The 25,419-nt window shown below is 43.4% G+C and overlaps 1 protein-coding gene and 1 long non-coding RNA gene across 2 annotated transcripts in view; one reads left to right on the top strand and one right to left on the bottom strand.

The window, feature by feature from the left end:
• The window catches only part of SLC1A1 (solute carrier family 1 member 1), an 83,064-nt gene extending 62,186 nt beyond the window's left edge, over nucleotides 1-20,878 (top strand). The window contains exons 3-12 of the mRNA XM_081502267.1: nucleotides 412-504; nucleotides 2,257-2,371; nucleotides 3,576-3,618; nucleotides 5,020-5,118; nucleotides 8,708-8,892; nucleotides 9,988-10,095; nucleotides 12,101-12,223; nucleotides 12,828-13,022; nucleotides 18,021-18,155; nucleotides 20,261-20,878. Coding sequence (XP_081358393.1) covers nucleotides 412-504; nucleotides 2,257-2,371; nucleotides 3,576-3,618; nucleotides 5,020-5,118; nucleotides 8,708-8,892; nucleotides 9,988-10,095; nucleotides 12,101-12,223; nucleotides 12,828-13,022; nucleotides 18,021-18,155; nucleotides 20,261-20,507 — 1,343 coding nt within the window. The 3' untranslated portion in view covers nucleotides 20,508-20,878. The remainder of the gene's footprint in view (nucleotides 1-411; nucleotides 505-2,256; nucleotides 2,372-3,575; nucleotides 3,619-5,019; nucleotides 5,119-8,707; nucleotides 8,893-9,987; nucleotides 10,096-12,100; nucleotides 12,224-12,827; nucleotides 13,023-18,020; nucleotides 18,156-20,260) is intronic.
• On the bottom strand, nucleotides 3,003-6,847 carry LOC145510621 (uncharacterized). The gene is made up of 2 exons (XR_014057148.1): nucleotides 6,706-6,847; nucleotides 3,003-6,562 (listed from the first exon to the last, which is right to left on the bottom strand). It is a non-coding gene; the product is annotated as an uncharacterized LOC145510621 (long non-coding RNA).
• Nucleotides 20,879-25,419: the final 4,541 nt, after the last annotated feature.

Genomic DNA, 25,419 nt, shown 5'->3' with positions numbered 1-25,419 from the left:
AAGAACCTTCTCAGTTCTTTAAGGTAAACTTTTCCCTAATACTGAATCCCAAAAGAATGTCGAGTGATACAATGGTAAAGTTCTTAGAGCAGATGCCAAAGGGGGACTCCTTTTACTTGTCTCATGACCAGCCCTCTCAGGAGCCACAGACACAGCACTCACTAAGAGCTGAGGTGGTGGGGATTTAGCCAGAGGGGATCTTGCCCCCTACTAGCCTTCAGTCTCTTAATTCTGCATTTGGAATACTGAAATGGTTCTTTTACCCAATGCATTTATTCAAACAAAATGTGTGAGATAGGCCTAGCAGATAAAGACATACCTCTCAACTCTTGTCACACCTTGAGGATTGAATTGCCACCAGTCCTGGAAATTTTTCGTCAAGTAATATAGTTTGACTTCTCGCCCTTTCAGGTGTTGCTACACTGGATTCCAACGTATCTGGAAAAATTGGTCTGCGTGCTGTCGTATATTATTTCTGTACCACTCTCATTGCCGTAATTTTAGGTAAAATTTATTTCCGAATCCTTTCTTTTTTTCTGTATAATTGTGACTTTCCATTTAAAAGTAGTTGGTTTTTTAAAACGCACACTTTTTTAAAGATCAGAAAGTACAATTGTTAAACTGCTATGAAGCTGTTAGGTTTGAAGTCAGCACAGAACCTTTTATATGAACAAATAAAATATTGGCTGAGTTTCAGCCATGGTACTGCTTATTAATGTCTCTAGTAAATAAACAGAAAGAGAGGGACAGTTCTGCACCTTATCCAGATCATTGGGTCGAAGAAAGTGAAGCAAAGTGCTAATCTTTAAACTTGATAATTAGTCTATAATAGTGGGTTTGAGTATAATTATAAAGTATTTCCAGAAAGATAGCATTTCAGTACATTTCAAATTTCACATAGTACCCAGAGCTAACAGAAGTCTTGCCAAGTATAAATTTCACTTGAAAGAGGGAGAATGTTCTAATAAGGGACTATGGTTGCTCATATACCTTTGACACTTTTGTGAAAAAAGTATGGTCCGTCCTTTGTGACCTAGCATGACATTTTAAGAAGGATGCCCCAAGTGGTAAGAGAGGGGGGAGTATACTCAGATGTTGAAGCCAGCTTGACCCTTACAGCTCTGCTTTGACAAACTGAGGATGTGGTAAGATTTTAATGGTATTAGGCCAGGCGACCTAGGAGGCCCTGAACCCTGCTTAAACCAAAACCACATTTCATTAGGCTCCTGAGGGAGGCCAACACAAAGAACAAAGCTGGGCTGATATCTTTTCTGCAACCCTGAGAGGGGAGAGTAGACCACACTCATTCATGGCCCCTATATTGCCCAATGACTCCTCCCATCAGCAAAACTAATGCATTCATCATCCTTAAGTCCTACCCCGTTGGAGGGGCATTTCTCTTTGAGAAGAGTGATAAGGGCATGGGGCCTTTTCTTCACTCCCCTCCAGTCCATCAACCTGATCTTTCCTAAAACCTCCCACCTCTGCTTGGACACCTTAAGAGGAACCCATTAGCTCCAAAATGGTGCGTTCAGATTCTGTTTGTTTTTCTTTTTTGACCACACAACATGCAAGACCTTAGTTCCCCAGCCAGGGATTGAACCTGCATCCCCTGCAGTGGAATCATGAAGTGTTAAATCACTGGACCTCCAGGGAAGTCCCAGATGCCCTCTGTTTAGACAGTTTTTCTTTATAGCAAGATCAACTCTCTCTCCTTAGAACTCCTGTTCTCATTGCACCCCCTAAGAGTCACATAGAACAACACTCCCTAACCCAAATCCTTCTGTGGGTTACACACAGCTTTTCAGATACTTGATGGCTGTGGTATGACAGGAAGATAAGGCTTATTCTCTGTGACCCTCAGAAAAATACCAGCATCTGTGGGTAAAAGTTACAGAAAGATGCTGAGTACCCTGAGTTGGAAAATAAGTCCTTCTCACCCCAACCCCTGCCGAGGCTGATCTCATAACCTAAAGAGGAAAAGCGCATTCTCATCAGCAAGTGTTTCCAGAAGCAGTTTTGGAATGCAGCCCCTCATTTTTTAAAAACACACAGGAAGAGTTCCTTCTGCTTCATTTAGGTGGGAAGTAATTAAGGCAGTAATTCTGCTGAGGTTCCTGCTGAGGCTCGGTGTTTTGGGTAGACTTCTCAGGGTCCCCATCCCAGTATTGCTTGGTACTCTAAGATGGATGCATAAGAGGTATCAGGTGCCCTGGGAGATTCTTAATGCTCTGTGGGTGCTATCTTTGGTTACAGGTATCGTGCTGGTGGTGAGCATCAAGCCTGGTGTCACCCAGCAAGTGAATGAAATTGACAGGACAGGGAACACCCCTGAAGTCAGCACAGTGGATGCCATGTTAGACCTGATCAGGTGGGTGTCCGGCCAGCAGCGTGGCTTCACAGGCATACAGCCTATGTGGTTGCACAGGGCCCCATGCTTGGTTTAATGCTCTGCTAATGCCATCTTGAAATTTTTTATAATTTTTAAATTATTGTATGTGTTCATTTTGCCCTGGACTCTGCAAGTTACATAGCCAGTCCTGCTTGCCAGGTCATGGTTCCACAAAGGAATGGAAGCAACAGGGTCTCTGTCAGGGTTTAGGATGGACAGAAATGCCCAAAGATACTTGTTGCATTAAGATGCTGGGCTTTATTGAGTGGTTGGTTCTGAAACAATTTGAAGAAATATATTTTTCAATTGTACAGGAGAAACCCTCTTATCTGAAACAGGGCTACAGATTGGTCAGTTAATTTTTAAAAACAGCATGTAAAGCAGAGTCATAAATATGCACTATGTATTTTGTTTATGCTTAAAACTTAAATGCATTTATTTGCCATTTTTTTAATGTTGGGCCAAGGTCATTTCTTTGTGTCAGTTGATTGTAATTTCATATTTCTGTTGCCTAGGCTGCCTTTATAAATGCATCGTCTACAATTTCCCGGCTCAGTTTTCATGAAGTAGAGCAACAAAACCCTTAGAAATTGCAAGGAAAGCTGAGAGCTGAGTTCTTCCGGCTGTTCGTTTTATTTCAATTGTCTTCCCTTACCTAACGCAACAACAGAAATTTTACTCACTTGCCTTGAATGAGTTTCCAGGCATTCCAGCTTAGTTTTTATAGAAACTGCTCCTTCCTTTTCACACTCATATTGCATTGATTTACATAATATTTGATTCAGTAATTACAATGATATTTGAAACTGGCACAAAGAATTTGGCAACAAGTACAGTCGACTCTCATCGATGAAAACAGAAATGTGCAAAATATTAAAAAAGTCTCTTAACTGTGTGTGTCCACCTGCCAGTACATGTTTTACCAAGGACAGCAACCGTGTTGGCTACTCAATGAATCAGTTAAGTGTGATGGTTAGTTAGGAGAGCTTTCTATCCCCTAATTGAAGCTCAATAGGGAAAAAGAAATCTTAATTCAAGGAAGCATTATGCAAAGGTGAGACCAAAACCAGAGTACTAATTCTATAGCATACTCATTTCCATCAATGTACTTAGGTGTGACAAAAACAAACAAACAAAAACCACTTTTGTCTTAATGTGATACTGCTTTTCATGCCTCCAACAGGAATATGTTCCCTGAGAACCTTGTCCAAGCCTGTTTTCAGCAGGTAAGAATAATGATTTTTGCCCTCAAGCTGTTCTACTCTTCCTCCATACCCATTAAGATTTTTTTTCTTCTATGACCTAAGAAATGGAATTAGCCCATCAAAAATGGGCAATGTATTAATACCTGTGAATGGAGGAATTTCAGGTGACCTGTCAACCCCAGTCTTTCCAGCCATAGCAGCATGCCTGTTGTAGCTTACACTGCTCCCTTTTCCCTTAGGCTCATTTTTCCCCCAAAAGGTTTCAACTGGAGCAAGTCAGGAACCTGTCAAATAATGAATGTTTTCAAATCTGGCTTCTAGTACCTAGTTTCAGAGAACCACTTTACATTTGTGAAGAAGCTCAGACTATCTGCAGATATAATGCAGTTGGGAAAGGTAACCTCCACCCCCACATTGGGAAATCAGTATGTGACCCGTGTGGGCGGTTAGTGTTCCTGGTATCTGGTCTTTTCTTTCATCACTACATGCCCACTGCTGGCACTCTACAGAGCGATGTAACAAAGCCACTTTTTTTCCTTTAGGGAAGTTTCACAGTCTCTTCACTCCATTTCCTTTAAGCCTTCTTCTCTTGTTTATCTATACACTTTAAGACAGCTGAGTCTATCACAAGCTGCTGAATTCATTTACATAAATTACACAAACAGAGACCTCTATGTAGACCAACAAAAATGGCAATTAAATTGTTCCCTTCCTACCTCCAAGAGGCACAGAACCACCTCTATTTAGGGGGTGCATTTGCGGTTCAGCCACAGTGGTCACTTGTAAGGTTCTTGGTGTTGGCAGAGCCTTGTAGGAGTAACATTTATGCCCAGTGTGATGATATACTAGCTCTTTCTTAAAGGTCTCTGCTGAAGCTCAGCAGAATCAAACAGGTGAAGGAAGGGAATTCAACAGAAATCTCACTCAAGTAATAGCCCTAAAGGGACTATTGACTTTGGAACAACCATATAGTTCTTGATGTTTCTTAAAGTCATGGTGACTACATTTAAAGTGATGTGGTGTTTTTTCCCCAGGTTAAAAATAATAAATGAATAAATAAATAGAAACAAAAATGACTGACAGGATTCCTGTAGAATCTATTAAAGCACCTAAAGATAAAACCTATGCTTTCTTCTACATTGTTGCTCCATTAATTTGTCCCTTACTACAAAAGTGAGAGAACATTTTGACACCATTAAATGGTGGCTGTGGTGGTCAGGGGGTTGGATTTCTCAATCCCAGTTTTGCTTCCAAAGCCTCAGGGGTAGTACCCTCCAAAACCAAAGCCAATAGAGGCCTCAGAGGTAGAACCTTTCATTGACACTTATCTGGCCAAAGTAACATTCCTATGGTTTAACCTTAGGAGCTTAAAAATTCTTTTTTTGTTTATTTCTTTGACCTTTCCCCCCCTCCAACATGCAGTACAAAACCACACGTGAAGAAGTAAAGCTTTCTGAGGAGCCAGGGACAAACAGCACCGAAGCGTCTGTCACAGCCATCATGACAACTGCTATTTCAAAGGTACCACTTACATCCTTTTGTTTGCTCCCTTCCCCAGTAGGCAGGGGCCAAGTCATGAGTGACAGGAGATGGAAATAAGTAGATCCTCATTGTTCTCAGATTCCACATTTGTGAATTTGCCTATGTACTAAAATGCATTTGTAACCCGAAAATCAGTATGGTGCTGGTCATTCACAGACACAGTAAGAGTGGTGAAAAATGTAATTTGCCCATGCACATGTCCCAGCTGAGGTTGAACAAGGCTATGTTCTGCCCTCTTGGTTCAGCAATTTGTTTTTTTCCTTTTTTTAATTGGAGTATAATTGCTTTACAATGTTGTGTTGGTTTCTACTGTACAATGAAGTGCATCAGCTATATGTATACACACATCCCCTCCCTGGTTCAGCTCTTATATGGTAAATATGTGTCCTTTGTGCAGTGTGTCTTTGCCACATTTCTCAGTTTTGTGCATTAGCTTGGTAATTTCACTGTTGGAAATGTCGCCCAAGCATCATGCTGCACTGCACTATCCCAAACGCAAGAAGGCTGATGTTCCATATGAGAAAATACACGTGTTAGAGAAGTCTCATTCAGGCATGAGTTAAAGTGAGTTCAATGTTAATGATTAAACAATATATATTAAATAAGGTGTCTTTGAAGTAAAACACAGAGAAAATAAGGTTTCATATTGATTATTTGACCAAAATGATGTGACTGTTGATTCCTAGGAACCTAAACCTCTGTTTCCCATTAGGAACATTGACTCAATATTCCCTAAGTCAGTGTGGGCAGCTACTGTATAGAGTATAACTTCTGAGAATAATGAAGAGCAACTGAACCACACAGAGAAAAGAATGAGTCCTGTCACTTCTGTCTTTGCCACCCAGAGTTGAGTTGGGCATCTCTGGGAACATCGTTAGATTTGCAAGACCACATAAACATGGAATGCAGGCCTGCAGTTCCTTATTTAAAACTCTCTGCTCAAATGTGATTCTGAGTCCAGAGTTTTTCATTTTAGAAGGGCCAGGTGGTGTGTGTACTATACGTTATACAACATCTTTAAGTGGAATTGGCAATAATATTCTAGAATCAAGCACATCAACATTTCCGCAGCTAACTTACAAATTGGCTACTAAGTAAGAAAAATAGGCTATCTGTAGACTCATCTCAGTTCAGGAGAGGTTTTGCCACCAGGAGTTTGCCATAAACTTATCAATGAAATCAGGTGGCTCTGAGAACTTTTAGGATTTCATTGTTCAAGATTCTGGTGGTTTAGTCACTAAGTTGTGTCCGACTCTCGTGACCCCCATGGATTGTAGCCTGCCAGGCTCCTCTGTCCATGGGCTTCTCCAGGTAAGAATACTGTGGTGCGTTGCCATTTCTTTCTCCAGTTGGAGATTAGATCAGGTTGGCCTGAAGTAGTACATTTGTAGTCCTGTAGTAGATTTCTCCTACTGTACTCTGCCTTCACTCAGGAAGGAAAAATTTAAAGGAAAGAAAAAATGCAGTAGAGTTAAGAGTTCACATTAAATAGGCCACAGTTAGCTCCCTCTTTTTTCCTACAGAAAGCCCTCCATGACCTGGCTTCTCCCTGGTTTCCCAGCTTACATCTCGGTGAGCCCAATCTCTTCTATCCAGATCCAACTCCTCAGTGAATTCCTACTCCTCAGTGAATTCCTGCTCTTGCTTCTTGATGCAGTTCCACAGAGATTTTTCTGAGCACTGTCCATGGGCCAAGCTCTGATGGGCACTGGGATTATGACCGAGAAAAGACACGTGTGATATATGCTCTCGTGTGAAGAGTGATGAATATTACAGTTGGAAAGAATAGAATACTCCCTAATAGAATGCTGCTGCTGCTGCTGCTGTTAAGTCGCTTCAGTCGTGTCCGACTCTGTGCGACCCCAGAGATGGCAGCCCACCGGGCTCCTCCGTCCATGGGATTTTCCAGGCAAGAGTACTGGAGTGGGATGCCATTGCCTTCTCCGCCCTAATAGAATAGGGAGGTCTAAATTAGTGTGGCGGCTGTAAAGGATGAGTAGATTACGGAGACCTGGTGTGTGCTAATGTCTGCCTTTCCTTACCATTTTTCTGGAGTCCGCTTTCTAGATCTCTGCTTATCTCCTGGCTGCCTGCTGCTCGGGCCTGTCCTTCCCTATCTTCACAGCCCACATTCATGTCTCCAATCTCCACATGATGCCTGTAACTCATAGCTTGGCTGCGCAGTTAATTGCACACCATCTTGCTATCATTGGCTCATGTTTCTCACAGTTAGTCTTGTCTATCCAGCTGCATTTTAAGACCTTATGCTGTAGCCAATGCAGTTAACACACTGCTGCTGCTGCTGCTGCTAAGTCGCTTCAGTCGTGTCCGACTCTGTGCGACCCCATAGACGGCAGCCCATCAGGCTCTGCTGTCCCTGGGATTCTCCAGGCAAGAACACTGGAATGGGTTGCCATTTCCTTCTCCAATGCATGAAAGTGAAAAGTGAAAGTGAAGTCGCTCAGTCGTGTCCGACTCTTCACGACCCCCTGGACTGTAGCCTACCAGGCTCCTCCATCCATGGGATTTTCCAGGCAAGAGTACTGTAGTGGGGCGCCATTGCCTTCTCTGGTTAACACACTAACTGCTTGATAAATATGTGTCTGATCATGTCAGATCATAAGTAAGAAATAATTGGTACCCCAGTGGCTCATCCACATAATTCTTTATAAACCTGGTTTGTACCACTCAGAATATGTTATCTTCCTGTGAAATCTCTCAGTTAAGCTCATGCTGCACAACTAGGATTGAATTATCTCTTGGTATATCTCATGCTACTCATGTGTGTGTGTGCTCAGTTGTGTCCAACTCTTTGCGACCCTATGGACTGCAGCCCGCGGAAGCTCCTCTGTCCATGAGATTTCTCCAGGCAAGAATACTGGAGTGGGTTGCCATTTCCTCCTCCAGGGGATCTTTCTGACCCAGGAATTGTACCCTCATCTTCTGTATCGGCAGGCGGATTCTTCCCAGTGAGCCACCTGGGAAGTCTCCATGTTATTCTTACCCAGGATAAAATGAAGAAATGGTTCATAGTAGTAGATATCTGGTTAATTTTTATCTAAAATAAAATCCTATTGGTTATCTAAGGTTAGAGGTGGTAAAAAATGTTCCTGTGTTCATTATCAGGATAAAATAGATAGTAAAGTGTCCTAAAAATGTCTGCACTGGTAAATATTTTGAGCTTCCTACATTATTAATTCGTATCTTTTTATGCAGACTCCTAATGTAACTACTAGTTAAAATAACTCTGAAAAGTGCCTAAAGTTATTAAAAATTTAAAACACCCCAGAATAAGAAATCTTCAAAAGAAATAGTCAAGTATGGATTTGTTGAAAGAGAGGGAAAAAAAAAAAATCACTTCAAACTTCAATGCCAGAAGTGGGGGCAGTAAAATTTGATACATGCATAGGTGTTTTTTTTTTTATTATTTGCTCCTAAACTCGTTGATCCTAAGTTGTTGGTAGATCACTAGTTTGTTTGACTATCATATCTTCCTGTTTCCGGGCCTATGCATTCTAACAAGATTATAATCATGCATCAATATTATTTTCTTGGTTTTGATCCACAGAACAAAACAAAGGAATACAAAGTCGTAGGCATGTATTCAGATGGCATAAATGTCCTGGGCTTGATCGTCTTTTGCCTCGTCTTTGGAATTGTCATTGGAAAAATGGGAGAAAGGGGACAGATTCTGGTGGATTTCTTCAATGCTTTGAGTGATGCAACCATGAAAATTGTTCAGATCATTATGTGGTGAGCAGACACCGGTTAATGCCATCTTGCTTCCCCTGATGGCTGACCCTTCAAAACTAGAAGGAAAAGGTTTATGTTTCTCAATTCACCTCACCCTAGAGAGGGCAAGACACTAGAGTATTAAATAATTCCACGTATTACTTAGGACTCAGTTCACTAATGAAAGTCTAGAGATCAGTCATTGTCTTTTCTACCAAAGTCCTAGATCACCTTGCAACCAAGCAGCATTTATGTAAGAAAGAACTCTTAAAGGAGTGATTTGAAGGAGTTTTCCAGAACACAGGTTGCTTTCCTTATCAGGCCCCACGCAGCAGGGATACAGTAGGTACACACAGGCCCTAATACATCCAAATGAAAGCTGCCACAGGTGAGCATAGCAGCTGCACCACGTGAGCATCTGCCCTGTCCCTGGAGATGCTGAAAAGTCCACCTTGCCTGGGAGACCTCTGCCCCACTTATCTCACAGCAAGTTGGTTCAAAGTATAGACCTTGACAGTGACAGTAAAGGGTTTAGTTATTTCAGTTAATCCTCCTGAACCTCAGCTCCATCATCTGTTAAAAAGGATAATAAAGTCTACCCCTCGAGTTGGGAGAAGTACATTAAGTGAATGATGCTTGTGAAATACCTAACCCAATGCAAAGCATGTAATGATAGCTCCACAAACAGAGCTATCACAACAGAGCTATTACATAACTAGTTCTGTTGCTGATACTACTACCTGGGAAACAAGATGACTGTGTCTAAAAAAAGCCTAGAGGCCATGATTGGAGAATCAAGCTAGAGACCTGCGGACATGACAGTCAGCAGGGTGTATGTGCACAGGAGCAAGGCATGGAGTATGGACCAGAGTGCCCCTTATGGTGGCATAGGTGGGTAGAATTTAAGGTGCACAGGGGTGCTGAAACCTGTAGCCAGTGTAGTCCAGCTGGGCTGAAACTGAGACCTTAGCTTCATTGTGTATACCCTGTGCCCCTCCCAGCTGAGGGCACACCCCAAGCTGAGGTATATGACCTGGCTTGTTTCTTTCCCAGCATTTCCTCCCTGAGAAAATATTTGATGACAGAAGTATGTCTTTTCTTGTGCTTACTTTCTAGCTACATGCCAATTGGTATTTTGTTCCTGATTGCCGGGAAGATCATAGAAGTTGAAGACTGGGAAATATTCCGCAAACTGGGCCTTTACATGGCCACCGTCCTGAGTGGGTATGTCAGACTCAAGGGAAGACAATGAAACCTCATTTGAGCCAATGAATTTCTGCTGAGAGCTCGGGTTTCAGTTGGTTAAATTGGCTTCTCTCCCACAGGCAGGGAAAGATGAGGTTCAGAGATAAGAGAGCAGGAGGGAGAAGGGCTGCCCTTTAGCAGCTGAACTGGAGGTGGATCACACTGTGCTAATTTCCAGATCTTGGCAGAACAGCCTGGACCATGCTTTGTCACTGCCTTTATTAGCTATGTTAAAATCATTTCTTAAGAGAAAAACCCACTGGTAGCCTCTCTTGGCCCTCTCCTGGCCTTCCCTTCTTCAAGGATGTAAAGCAACCAAACAAGTAAGAACAGTCCCCATGTACCCTGAGCCTGAAAGAAATTAGGCAGGGCCTAAATTAAGTTGGACTGGAGCAAGCAGGAGTGGGATGGGTGGTTGGTTCCAACCCTGTTGGGGGGCTGGTAAGCACTGTCATACCCTGCATCATCAGAGAGGGTGCTGGAGAATCTTCAGGTTGGTAGGAACTGTGCAAAGCAGGAGAAAGCTGTGTGCATATTGTGCATATTTCCTGTAGCACCCTTATTGGTTCCTTGAGGGGAGATGTGGTGGGACAGGTTATGAATGATGCCCCCAGATGTCTGTCCAGGGGCAGGATATATCACATATACTAAGAAACATGGTTCGATGCAGGGTGCTCGGGGCTGGTGCACCGGGATGACCCAGAGGGATGGGATAGGGAGGGAGGTGGGAAGGGGGTTCTGGAAGGGGAACACATGTACACCCATGGTGGATTCATGTCAATGTATGGCAAAACCAATACAAAAAAAAAAAAGAAACATGGACCAGGGGAATAACTAACCATCATCAGTTTGACTCACACAGGTCAATTCCCCTAAAAACCCAACTGAAGGAATCAGCTCACCTGCTGGAACTCAGTTGCACTGGGGAGTATCCACTGCATAGGATTCAGATCTTAATCTGTGTTTACTAAAAGCAGAGTCATGCTGGTCAATGGAGAAGAAGGCCAGAGTCAAATTCCAGGGCCCCAGTAGTAATGGAGGTGGGACCATCCACCTTACTGGAGGCCAGGGGCTGTGTCCAGGCCATGGTATGGCTGAGATTTATTATACTGAGCTATTTAATGAGAGGGTTCTGCTGATTTCTGCCCCATCAACCTATCTAGGTTCCTAACAGAAAACTAAAAGTCAGTTTCTCATAGTTCTAAGCCATAGGCTGTCTGTAAGATCCCTTTCTTGACCTCCAGGATCTATATTTTAAATGACCATTTCTTATTATTTCAGCTTCACATAACTAATCTGTAAACTCTAAGTTGCCATTTACATGGCATCTGCTGAATCAGTTTCATTTTTTAAGTCCCTTGGTTTGTGAAACGAGGAATAGTTTGGAATGTAGGAATGACAAAGAAAAGAGGGTCAGTCATGAAATATGACTGTAGGAGAGCAGGGATAACTTCCTCCTTACGCACCCTGACTCCCCTCTTAGACGGCGGTGCTGTCCAACTGGATAGTGGTGTGGTCCAGGCTGAGTGCTGTGGTAAGGGCTATGATACTATTGACCACAGTTACCAAGGAGGGGAAGGTCAGCTGGACCTGGGAATGTGAGGGAAGGCTTCCAGGAGGAGGGGGAGATTTCACTGAGTTTTAGAGGAGGAGTATGAATTCAACAGCAGAAGGAAGTGAAAGCATGTTAGCACACATAGCAGGAAAAGCAGGTATAGGGCTTGGCAGCATGACATAACTATTCTGTGAGCTCTGAGATGTGGACTCAGCTACTGGCTTAGCCACCAACTTTGACAAGATATTTGATTTGCTGAGTCTCCTCTTCCCCATGTGTGCACTGGAGACATATATTCCTGTCCTCCTTCTCACTGGACCATAATGAAAGTTGAATGATATCATGAGTAAAAATGCTATTTGAAAAAAAAAAAAAAGAATATGAAGAGATAATATCATCTGTGAATCTGTTTATCTCTCCTGTTTACAGGCTTGCAATCCACTCCATTGTAATTCTCCCACTGATATATTTCATAATTGTACGAAAGAACCCTTTCCAGTTCGCCATGGGAATGGCCCAGGCTCTTCTGACAGCTCTCATGATCTCCTCCAGGTAAATAGAAGAGGGTGTCTGGTGGACCACCACTTCCTGGGTGGTCCAGTGTCTAAGACTCCATGCTTCCAATGCAGGGGGCCCAGGTTCAATTCCTGGTCAGAGAACTGGATCCCACATGCTGCAACTAAGAGACCTAGCATGCTGCAATGAAGATCGAAGATCCTGCCTGTCAAAAAGACCCCACACAGCCAAATGAATAAACAAATATTAAAAAAAAAATTTTGTTTAAAAAAAGGGGTGTCTGGAATAAGTCTGTGAGCCAAGCCTTATCAACTCTCACCTCACCTGATGAAGCACTGATTACAGTTGGGGGTTTTATAGCTGCCTTTGAGAAATGATCTGCCTAGTTTCTGACCTTACACACATTTCTTCACCCTACTGGAGATTTATTGCCCTCTTGGCAGGGCCTGTGACCCAGGAGGGAGTTGTGTCATAGCTGGGGACAGTGACAAGCACAGCGACTTCTGATTCCTGGTCCTACCAAAAGTGCCATCATACTTTGAGCTCTTGATTTAGTTTTTGGAATTGAGGTGTCACTTCAGGCGGGGGTTGAGGACCAGCATTCCTAGGCCATCATATCTTTTCTCTTTTTATCACACAGTTCAGCAACACTGCCTGTCACTTTCCGCTGCACTGAAGAGAAGAACCGAGTGGACAAGAGGATCACTAGATTTGTGTTACCCGTTGGTGCTACAATCAACATGGATGGGACCGCACTCTATGAAGCAGTGGCGGCCGTGTTTATTGCACAGTTGAATGATTTGGACTTGAGCGTTGGGCAGATCATCACTATCAGGTGGGGCATGAAGTCACACTCATTTTCATCTCAGTAACTGGAATTGCTCTCAAGTAAAACTCATCTGTGGAGGGAGATCATGGATGGTCTGGCTATAGACTTATTTTTGTGGTCTACAAAATCTCTTCCCAAGATTAAATGCATCTGTATTACAAGTAGCAGGACTGTGGTACATAATACTGCATCAGGTCTGGAGAACCAGGGAGTCTCTGTGTTCTCATCCCAGTGCACCCACAAGGTGCTAAGGCACAGAGTAGGTATCAAGGAATCAAGGTTGAATAAGGGGTAGTTCCTGCTTTTAAGGGGTAGGTAAGTTGGGTGTACAGATATCTAAATAAGCGGGCTTCCCTGGTCACTCAGCTGGTAAAGAATCTGCCTGCAATGTGGGAGACCTGGGTTCTATCCCTGGGTTGGGAAGATCCCCTGGAGAAGGGAACAGCTACCCACTCCAGTATTCTGGCCTGGAGAACTCCATGGACTGTATAGACCATGGGGTCACAAAGAGTCAGACATGACTGAAAGACTTTCACTTCACTTCACTTCAGATAAGTGCTGAGTGATAATGGTAACAGCTATAATAGAGGTTTGAATGTGGGACACAGGGGGCATCAAAGAAAGAAGGTTGGTCCACCTGGTAAGGTGAGGAAAAGCTTCCTGGAAGAGAGGGAAGTTTAGCTGAGTCTTAGAAGAGGAATAAGAATTTGATAGAGGAAGTGGAGAGCATTTTGGATAAAAGGAATAGGCTGAACAGGGGTCTTGATGTAACCGTGTCCTAGTTACACAGTACAGATTATTTGGTGTGGCTGGCATAAAGAGTACCTGTAAAATGAGGATAATAATAGTACCTACATTTTATGCAAATAGTGATTATTAAGTCAGATGATGCATATAAAGTACTTAGAATGATACCTACATACTAAGCTCTCAGCAATTGTTGGGAATGGGAGAGTTTGTAGAGAAGAGACAGAAACTAAGGCGTGAGCCCTAGAAAATCCTAATATTAGAGGCAGACAGAAAGGGGGGAACCCAAGAGAAGAATGAGAATAGAAAGGTGGTAAGAGTCATGAAACCATGGTGTCATAGAAACCCAGAGAAGAGAGATTTTCAAGGATGAAATGGTCAACAGAGTCAAATCTTGCAGAGAATTCTAGTCAAGCGAAGCCTGAAATTGCCTGCTCAAATAGACGGTGAAAATATCATTAGTGAATTTTGCCAGAGGTGTTTCTCTGGAACAGCACTGTTCAATATGGTAGCCATTAGCCACACGCACAAATTGGACAGAGTATACATGAAGGTTCTATCGCTGTAGAAATAGATGCCATCATAGTGGAAAATTCTACTGGACAGTGCTGCTTTGAAGTGATGAGTTGGGATTAGAGTTAATCCTAAGAATTTAGTTGAGTTTGAAAGTCATGTCCAACTTTTTGCAACCCTTGGACTATATAGCCCACCAGACTCCCCTGTCCAGGGAATCTTCAGGCAAGAATACTGGAGTGGGTTGCCATTCCCTTCTCCAAGGGCTCTTCCTGACCCAGGGATTGGACCCGGTCTCCTGCATTGCAGGCGGATTCTTTACCATCTGAGCCACCAGGGAAGCCCTTAGTTTAGAGTGGAAGTTTAAGACTAACTTGGGTCCCTAGGCCTAAACACTGTTGAATCTGAACCTTTCAGGGTTAATTCACTCTTGCATCCTCAGCATCTGACATAGGCATAAATCCTAGGCATAAAGTAAGTTCTTACAGTGTTCTAGTGCAGTAAATTTTTGGATCTTCCCAACCCTAAATCATATTTATTGCAGTTTGCTTGAAATTAACTGAAGACAAGTCCAAACTAGACCATTTGGCACATAAGCTGGGAAACTATACCAGTGCCTCGTGGTCTGTAAAGAGTATTAGTGGCTAAGGAGGCTAGAGCCCAGGAGCATGGGTGAAGTTCTCTAGTTTGAATAGTGGAGAGTATGTTAAAAGTAAAACCCTGAATCATGCCTGAGAAAGTTCCACAACCACTGTAATTCTAGCAGTTGTTCTTTCACTTCTCCAAGAGCCTTTTTCCACCTCCCTCACCTTGGCCTGTGGCACTAGAGTCTGTACTGAACTTATTTCCAGGGAGCAGTTGTATGAGGTGCCAGTTCTTTGCAGTTATTTGCCATTGGGGGGATGAATTCCCTCCCTCTGCTTTGCTTGTAAGTTTCCTAGATCTTTCTAACCCCTTCCTTTTTTTTTTTAACCTCACTGCTAGAGGAATAAACTTAGGGGCTAGAGACTAAATAATCACATGAAAACCCCTCTCTCTCTGCTCTGTTGTATTTTTAAATCAAACTTGCTGATAACTACTGGCCCAGAGCAAATAACAACTGTGAGGCCCAGAGTAATTATTGACTTTAAAAATCCTCTCTGGCTCTACCTGGGAGAGAAAGAAATAATAAGTCATTTTGGTTTTGTTTTTAAATATTTATTTATTTTTGGCTGCCTCGGGTCTTAGTTGCAGCATGCAGGATCTTTCCGTCTGGCATGAGGACTCTAGAACTTGGGCTCAATAGTTGTGGCACAGGCTTAGTTGCCCCGCGGCATGTGGGATCTTAGTTCCCCGACCAGGGATGAAACCCCTGTCCCCTGCATTGGCAGGCGGATTCTTAGCCACTGGACCACCAGGGAAGTCTCTAGTGCTATTTTTTTTCTTTTTATTTTACAAGTCACAGTTGTGGCTTATGTGGTTTATGGCTGTAAGATTTTTGGACCCATAGTTTATTTCTTTCTATGGTTGTTTTGGACTAGACATCAAAGAAACACAGGCACCATCCACCCAAAACATGGCCTTTTGTGGTTTGTCATAATACTCACTTACCAAAGGTTACAACTGATTGGAAATGAGATAAATTTTCTTACAACAAAAGATAATTAGGGCATTTGGGGCCTAGAAAGAGCTTAGAGGAAAAAAGTAGCAGTAGTAGTAACAGTAGTCATTTTTGTAATAGTAGTAATGCTAGCAGAAATAGTTGTAACAGCTGCTGAAGGAGCAAAATGGCCTCAGTTTTAAGCACCTACTACATCCAGGTGCTGTACTTGGTATCTTACATGTTTTATCTCATCTAATCTTACCGGCAGCTCTGCAAAGTAGACATATTCTCCCCATCTTACAGGCAAGAAACTGAGATTCAGAGAACTAACCTGCCTAAGGACACACTGTTAGTAAACAGCAGAGCTGGGTCTGTCTGCCTCTAAAACCTATGCTCACTCTAGTTCACTACCTAGTCCCTGTCCTGTATGGAGAGCTGAGTTAGATGACCTGACATAAATCTAGATCTCAGTGCTTAGGAAAGAACTTTCTACCGATGATTATTGTGTCTTCTTCTTTGAAAACCCTCAAAAGTCAAACAGTATATATTAGTATATATTCAAACAGAACAAGTAGGTTTTTATATTTTTGCCCACATCTGAAGATTTACAGTTCCAAGTTTCAGACTTAAGCCAGGCAAATGGCTGAAGTTTAATCAGCAAGGTCAAAGCTAATGGGCAGAGTTTTCTTTGACTAAACGGATTTTGAGTTTCAAGCCCAGCCTCAAGCCATAGGGATATGGTTAGCCATTATGTGTTGAGGCTTCCCAGAAGGATCAGTGGGTAGGGGCACAAATCACTTCTGACAAAGAAAACCCACCGATGCATTCAGTTTAAATGTTTTCAACCAGCACTGACATGAACTTAGCTTTTCCAAAGACTATTTAAGTCAGAACAGATCTAAAGGATTATGCAAAAGCCCAAAACTTTTAGAGGGATTTGGACAGCCCCAGAAATCTCTAATTGCAAATTGGTGGTCACGGCCACTGAAGGAAACCACACTTGTCAAAGAACTCTGGTCTGTGTCCGACTGGGCCCTCAGATACCATCTGTGACACATCACCAGGCAGATGAATAAGCAGTAAATCAGGTTGGTGAGAATTCTGAGGCTTTTCAACCCCAAAGAATATGGATTTGAGGATAGAATCAGGGATTCTTCTAGTTGAAATTGACAGTGTCTCCATCTTCAGCTTTCAACCCAGTGGCATCCTTGGCCCAAGGATGAGAACGTGTGTCTAGAAAATATAGTGGGTCCCCTCAAAGCTCATTCAAATCCAGGGACTTTTCAGGGCAGGGCAAACCCTGGTTTTCTTCAAAATGACCAGATTTAAATCTGGAAGATGTTGCTGATGGAAAACTGCTTATTCCAAAGAGAAACATCCCTAGTGCCACACTTTATCCACCTGAGAGGGACCTTTTTAAATACAAGGTATTTAAAAATCCTCTTCTGGATTCCAGATCTCTCCTCCTTTTGCACAAAGGGCACCCACTGGCAGAAAGGAGCGGTCAGGAATAAGCACCTGGACAGGAGTCATAGCTATTTCTCAACTCAGTGCTCTAAAGGGCAGTTCCCAGAGAGGTCAAGAGTCTTGTGATGTAAAGGAAGTACTGCTCGGCTAGTGCCTCATTCCTTTGCCTTCACCCGGAATATCCTTGCCCACGTACCCCTACCCCAATCCCTCTACCATCCTTCAAAGCAGTACAAATTCCTGCCACATATTAGATCCTCAATAAATGATTGCTTGGCTGAGTAGACAGATGAAGGGGGGAAGCAAACAGGTGGAGATGTACCTGGCCCTTGTTTAGGATGGAAGGATGCATGGATGGGTGGATAAAGCCCTCCATTAACACCTTCGGTTGGTAAACTCTTGCCTTCCTCTTAATCTCTCTCTAGCTCATTCATTGTGTGCTGCTCACGCAGTTCCTCTCCACTTCCTCATGTTAGAATGATGAGCCATACCTCCCCCTGGAAAAAGCTCACACTCCCCTCTGTTTCCCACAACTCTCTAATGAGGCAGAGCTGGTGCTCAGCAGAGAACAGATTCTGACTGGCCAATCTGGGACACAGCAGTAACAGACTACAGGACTAACCACTGTGGACCAGGGGCCTGGAGGGGAGAAATGGGTGTCTAACTCCTTTTGTGGTGGTGTCTTTTGTCTACAGTGTCACTGCCACCGCTGCCAGCATCGGAGCTGCCGGTGTGCCCCAGGCCGGCCTGGTGACCATGGTGATTGTGCTGAGTGCTGTGGGCCTGCCCGCAGAGGATGTCACCCTCATCATCGCTGTTGACTGGCTCCTGTGAGTTGGAATAAATGTGCTGCCTCTGCCGGATAGGAAGGCACGCTTCCCAGCCATGCAGACTCTGCAGTCTGTCACCATCCTCTCCTCAGATTGCCTAATGAGCCATCTGTTGCTGCTTTAATTTCCCTCTGACCAGGCCATCTGATAACGTGCTTAAAAATTAACTCCTCGTAACTTCAAGCAGTGATTTTATAAAGGCAGTGATGTTCATTAGTGTATTATGCCTGATAATGCTCAAGGTTAGGATCTGGGTGTGGGATGAGATAAACAACATAAAATAATAAGGTGAAGACACTGGGCAAGGCCTCAGACATTCCAAACCCCATAGGCCACCCTAGCCTATCCCAGCCCTGGGTCAGCACCATAGGTTCAGAACCACCTAGTTCAGTGTCAGCCCACCTTCCCAAGATCGTCAGCACCATCAGGACACAAACAAGGGCTTCAGGATAAGGTTAATTGGGATTTGAATCTTGGTTCAGTGGCTTTTTGACCTTGAGCAAGTTCCTTAACCTCTCTGGGGGCCAGCTGCATTATCTGTGAGATGGGGATGATTCTGTTAAGTTCATGGGGTTGGTGTAAGGACTAAGTGAGCTATTGTGAGAAGAGTGTCCAGAACAGTATCTGGCTGGCAGTATGTGCTCAGTTAACAGCAAGTTTAATTCTTAATGATTAGAATGAGTTGGACCATTCAAGCCTAAGCCAACAGTTCATTCCCTCTCTTTCATACATACACACCTCCCTAAGGAACACAGCACAAGATCTGGGTAAAAACATGCCTTTTGTGACCCCCAAGGTTAAAGTTAGAATGAGCCTGGTTCCCGGCTTTAACCTTAATACCCACTCTGTACAGTGGTCTTTATCTGGGTCTGGCTCTGTCCCCTGGCCATCAGGGGAAAGGTCTGCTCCATATCAAGCCTTCACTCAGACCCAGCTGAGCTTACTGGGGAGTGCAGTGCCATGTAGTTTGCAAGTAGCAGCTAAAAATGGTAGAAAGAGAAGTAGAAACATTCCATGTGGCTTTGAAGGTACAGTCATGTCCCCAAAGGCAGAAGCTCCTGCACTTGGGAAGCTGCTCTGGGGCCCCCTAAACAGCTTGCTGGTTCTTTAAGGCCCAACTGAAGTAGCCCCTTTCTTGCCAAGATACCCTACTATTGAGACAAGTGCCTTCTGTCTAGTGGTGGTGGATTTGCACTCTCTCCTCTCCCTGTTTCTTCCTGGAATACTGGTGACCTTCACTTCCAAGACCCCCAGAGAAGTCAAAGGTGCAACTTGATCCATGGAACAAAAAGACACTAGCTGGTCCACAGCAGGGACTGGTTCAGTCCATATTCTAAATAGCAGGAGGGCACCCAGAATGGACATGTGGGAGCACCGTTGACCTTTTCTGTCCTGCCGGTGTAGCTTTCACAAGAACATTCATGTAGACAGTTCCTAGCTACAGTGCTCCAGTATCCAAGATACCTTCTCCACCTCCTTGTCCTCCTGCTGCTAGCCTCTCCTCCAGGCCTTCTGGGAGTTAACACTAGCTGAGGTGCCACAGGGGCAAGCTGTTCCCAGGCTGGCCTGGGTTTTCTGACCCTGTACTCAGTGGCATCCTTGCTGGCTTGCTCATGGAGTGACCTTGTGTGGGAAAGAAAGGAGCACACCAGGGACACACACGTACACACTCCTGCTTGGCACACACATACCACCTCACAAAACATCCAGGTTCTCTCACCTTAGCCAAGAGAAAGCTCAGAAATGCACACAAGACAGAGGCTAGGGTGAAACACTAATGAATCCTGACCCTCCCCACAAATATCTGTGGAGATTGCGTTCAAATTTCTTTGGGAGGAGAGGAGGGAATTTAGGAGATTGGTGCTGGATTTGGGGGCGTCGTGACTGCTGAGGACCCGGGGCAGCCTACGTGCTCATTCTGTGCCTTTAGAAACAGCCCCTGATCCAGGCCTGTGAAGTGGGGAGCCTCTGGTTAGCCAGCCCTGAGAAGCACCCTCTGTGGTTTGCTGAATTTATAACTGAATTCCTCAGGTCCTTTCCTGTCTCCAACTCGAAGGAAAGTGAAACCCGGGCTTCGTGTCTGACTCACATTCTGTCCTCCCCAGGGACCGGTTCAGGACCATGGTGAATGTCCTTGGAGACGCCTTTGGGACTGGCATCGTGGAGAAGCTCTCCAAGAAGGAGTTGGAGCAGATGGATGTTTCATCAGAGGTCAACATCGTGAACCCCTTCACCTTGGAATCCACAACACTCGACAACGAGGACTCAGACACCAAGAAGTCCTACGTCAATGGAGGCTTTGCCGTCGACAAGTCTGATACCATCTCATTCACCCAGACCTCACAGTTCTAGGGCCTCTGGCTTCAGAAGACTGGGGGTGGTGAAGGACCTCTCCAGGAGAGTCATCTCTTAGCAAATTCAGACATTAAATAAGGAAAACACTAACAGCCAACTGTACATCTGATTTGATATACAGACCTCCAGATTCTTTTCTATACTTGGATTCACAGCTTTTGCTCACCAGGTTCTGGGATTTGGGGGTGGGGTAAGATGAGAGGAAACTGATTAAACGGAAAGCTGTATTATCTGGGATTTTTAAACTCTATGAGAGACAGAATTGGGAAGTACATAGAATAGATGTAACTTTTAATTAGGTAATAGATGTGAAAGAAAAATTGTTTTCTCATGCACAGACCAGTGTTTTGGGTTTAAAAAAAAAAATATATATATATATATATTCTGTCATCGACTACACATTTTTACTCAGGCTTTCTATTGCCATGGATTTTCTTTGACCTCTCACATTTCTATAGACTATAATGAAGCTAAACAACAGCCCCCTCCAAAGTTAATGTGCCAAATTGTCCACTTTGAACCCATCTCCAGCCAATTTCAAAGGAACTACTTTGAAAGAAAACAGACCAGCACAGTTCTGCAATAACAGTTTTAAGATGGGTGTGAGATTTGGGGAGAAGAGAGATTTCTTTTTCTCAATGTACTGTATGGGGACGCTGGTAACTACTGACCCAGTGTTCAGTAGAGAGCTAGATATATATATATATATATATATATATATATATGTGTGTGTGTGTGTGTATATTTATTATTTTCATATAATTTGCCAGACAAAGGTCAGAATTGAACTCTCAATGTGAAATAAAGTGCTCTCCTTGTACTTGAATAATAACCATGATTGCAATCCAGATTTGCTTTGGGGCTTAATCAGAACTCCTCTCTCATAAGCACTACTAGAATGAGAAATCATGCTAGTTGTTTGTCTCATGTCTGTGTATCAGCCCCAAAGCAGAGACACATTCTGGTAGCACAGCCACTCATTTAGAGCTTCCAGATGCTACTGCTGGGAGGCAATCTGTATCAGTTCTACATAAGACTATACACAAAGGTGTCACTCATATAAGGCTGGATGGGTTTTTATCCAGCTGGATGTGTTTAATAATTATATTATCCAACTATAATTCTTCCAAGGTCAATTATACCCACTTAAAATGACAGTACTTTGCCTTTTTCTACCCATCAGACCCAAATAACAGTGGCAAAGCTACCAGCTAAGTTGTATTTTAATATAGGTTTGATGGATCAAGTAAGCCACACTGGCCTGAAAAACACTGTCCCTACCCTGGATTCTTGCAAAGTAAATCCTGTGACATGAGACATTGGTATCAGTGATTCAGGGAATTCTTGCATTGAATGAAACTTGTCTCCTCTTCCAGGGAAGATGGCTCTAACTAACTAGTAGTCTAGTAATCTCAGCCCCTGCTCATTAAAATCCGTTGCCTGTCATTCTTCTGCTCATTTGTGAAGACAGTGTATTAAATAGTCTGTGCTTGGCTCTCATCTTGTAAATAATGCTTAACATAAACTTGTAGTTACACCAAGATCCAAAATAGTCCTGTTTCTGCAGTACTGCATAGCCAAGTTAAGCCTAGCTAAGAAACCAGAAACTGTGCCAAAGATCATGGAATAGTTTAAAAAAATAAAAAGCTCTGTATTGACCACCTGCAGCTGAAATCTTTAAGAGAATGATACCAAATGATCATGTAAACATAAGATGGACCCGTGATTAAATGTGAATTTTTAAACTGCTAATATTGGTGTTATTTATAGGAAGTAAATGTAAATTCAGCTGAATCAGTAACTTTTCTTGGGCTGAATGGTTCAACCCCCTTGGCAGGCTGCTCCGACTTGAGGTACTAGAGCTGACAGAGCTGTTCGTGAACTGCAGGTCATCCTTATTTTGGAGTGGGTTTGTAACCAGCCTCTTAACACACTGTGCTGTTAACTCATAAAAGAGAACAATGTTCCATTTCTGTCTCAATAAACATTGCTGTCACTTTCTTCCCCGCCTTTTTCTTCCTTTATCTGTTCTTTTTATCTCACTCCCTCTGATGAGTGTGGGAAGGGAAAGACCTGGTCAGTTGATTCAGACTGTACCCAGATTATTGTTTTCAAAACTGTGTTTGTACCCAAGAATGAAAAAGCACAACTTGAGGAACAGTAAGCTGATTTTTCATGTTAATCAGTGGGGATTATAAGGCTGACATAACAGTACCATTAGGAACAGTTTGCCCAAATTTATGACTGAGATGAAAGGGAAGGTAGAATTTGGTTCAAAATTACTATAATGGGAGACAGTCTTATCTCAATATGATAGTTAAGGACCAATCCTGCCCTGTGAAATGTGGCTACAAAGAACACGAGGCTGTATTCAAAGAGCTCTCTAAAGGTACTTCATAGTCCTGCCACCCACTCCAGTGTTCTTGCCTGGAGAATCCCAGGGATGGCAGAGCCTGGTGGGCTGCCGTCTATGGGGTCACACAGAGTTGGACATGACTGAAGCGACTTAGCAGCAGCGGCAGCAGCAGCAGCAGCATAGTCCTGCCTAGAACCTGAGTCGTGGCAGCCTTCTACTGTTGGACTCACTGGTCTGTGACGGAAAACAAAGGAATGGACAGCTTCCTTGGCCCCACTGAGAGGAAAATATCTCATAAAAGTGCTTAGCACTACCTGGCCAAACTAATTCAGAATTTTCCTCTTTTGGCAACGTGAGATAAAATACCCAACTATACAACTCCTTAGTGAGATTGCTTGGTATCCAGAGTTCATGCATCTGAGTAGGGCCCCTGTTATGATTCTGATCTTGCCCAAAGTATACTCTTTTCAGAGAGATAGTGTTACTAGCTCCAGCAAATGACTTTCTTTTTCAACATATCTTTGTGAGCCCACCGGGTACAAGGCTGTTTATTAAACACACCCCATTCCGAGAAAAGCCTGAGAATATTGTGTGGGGCTCATAATCAGACAGTGGGCCAGCAACAGTGCTGGCTTTGCAGGTGTTAAAGAATCTTCTCTCCCAGAACAGAAAGAGGAAATGGTCATGCAGAGCCTTGGCAGACTGCTAGAAGCTTCTATGCAACTGGATTGGCATTCTGTATTCTCAAGCTGCCCAGCAAGAGACCACAGAGCCCACCGAGTAGGCAGCTGTGTTCTCTTATATCATCTTTGTGACTCTCGCCAAACTTCCTCTTCTGTGAAATGGGGATAACAAATATTGCCTCATGAGATTGTTTTAAGTATGGAATGAGAAAATATATGTGATACATTTAGCAGAGACCCTGTCATATAATATGCTTAATAAATGCTAATGCCTCTTCCCCATGTTGTTGTTGTTTAATTGCTAAGTCGTGCCCGGCTCTTTACAACACCATGGAGCCCACCAGGCTCCTCTGTCCATGGGATTTTCCGGGCAAGAATACTGGAGTGGGTTGCCATTTCCTTCTCCAGGGGATCTTTCCAACCCAGGGATTGAACCCAAGTCTTCTGCATTGGCAAGTGAATTCTTTACCACTGAGCCACTAGGGAAGTCCGTCTTCCCCTTAACACACACATAAAAACCCTACGCCCTCACCTCTCATTTACATGGGTAATCTGTAGAGATGCAACTGCAATTGCTATTCAAGGGTTTTAGGACCCTTATCAGTGACATGACTAAGGATTGTTAGTCTCACCACCTGATGTTAGCTGGGTTATTAAAGCAAACAGAACATCCAACCTAATGAGACTTAGCAAACAACTCCCAGACCCCATTTTGAAAATGCGACATTTTCCTTTAAATAGTATAAGACTTAGAATACCTTCTCCTGTAAGGTATCATATAGGGGCTGAGTGAAAATAAGTGTTCATAATCTTTTTTCTACAGCCTGAAACACCGAGGGGTTTGAGATACTCAGGATGCGTGTGTGAGGCAGAAATGCACATTCATGTAGCACCCCTTCATGTGTCCTGAAACCGGAGTATGACATGAAGTTCCCTTTTGCCATCTCAGCTTGTAAATACGTGACTGTCCCCATCTGCTGGACATTCACTTTGTTCTGGGTCCCACAGGGGGATTTTTAATACACATATGCTAGTAAAGGGCTTCCCTGGTGGCTCAGCAGTAGAGAATCCGCTTGCCAATGCTGGCGATGCAGGTTCGATCCCTGGGTCAGGAAGATCCCCTGGAGAAGGAAATAGCAACACACTCCAACATTCTTGCCTGGATAATCCCATGGACAGAGGAGCCTGGCGGGATACAGTCCATGGGGTCGCAAAGAGTCGAACACAACTCAGTGACTAAACAACAACAATAGTGCTAGTAAATGTGCCTCCCTCACCTGCAATCTTAGATTTTTAAGTGAAAGTCATATAATATAAACAACCAGAAGCAGGTCTTGTAAAATTAGCCTTGGGAACAATGTATTGAATTCAGTGACTGCCTCTAAGTGTATGAAATTATTAACCATGGATGGAGATGACTAGGGACATTTCTCAATGGCCTAGGCTAAATAATGCCACCCAGCTCCTAAGCAAGTAAGAAGCTCTAAACACATAATCAATGTCCCATTTGTTTCTCACTAGGAAAAACCAGCATCATCTGATTCAGAGGCTCTCTCTCCAGGATTACAGAGATACTTGTGGTTTCATCTAAAAATCTCCATTTCATCTGCCAATTATAAGATATCACAAAGTTCAGAACAGTTATTAGTGAACTTCCACAACCAAGACGAAATCAATTATCACATCTGTTATTTTGGTTGGAGAAAAGGAGAAAGGAGAGCAATGGCCTCATCTAGAGGAGTTCCACTGATTCCTAGAAGGCCTCACTAGCCTGGAGATAAGAAGCTGTGGTCTCAGGAGAACAGAACTAGGATACTACCTGGAGAGGAGCTTGCCCCACAAAAGTACTGTTTATCAACAGATGGAGGCA

Source organism: Giraffa tippelskirchi, chromosome 1 (assembly GCF_054371585.1).
Source record: "Giraffa tippelskirchi isolate mGirTip1 chromosome 1, T2T-mGirTip1v1.2.pri, whole genome shotgun sequence".
Taxonomy (NCBI): domain Eukaryota; kingdom Metazoa; phylum Chordata; class Mammalia; order Artiodactyla; family Giraffidae; genus Giraffa; species Giraffa tippelskirchi.
Note: the sequence above shows the minus strand (reverse complement) of the source record. Positions and strands in the feature narration are given on the sequence as shown.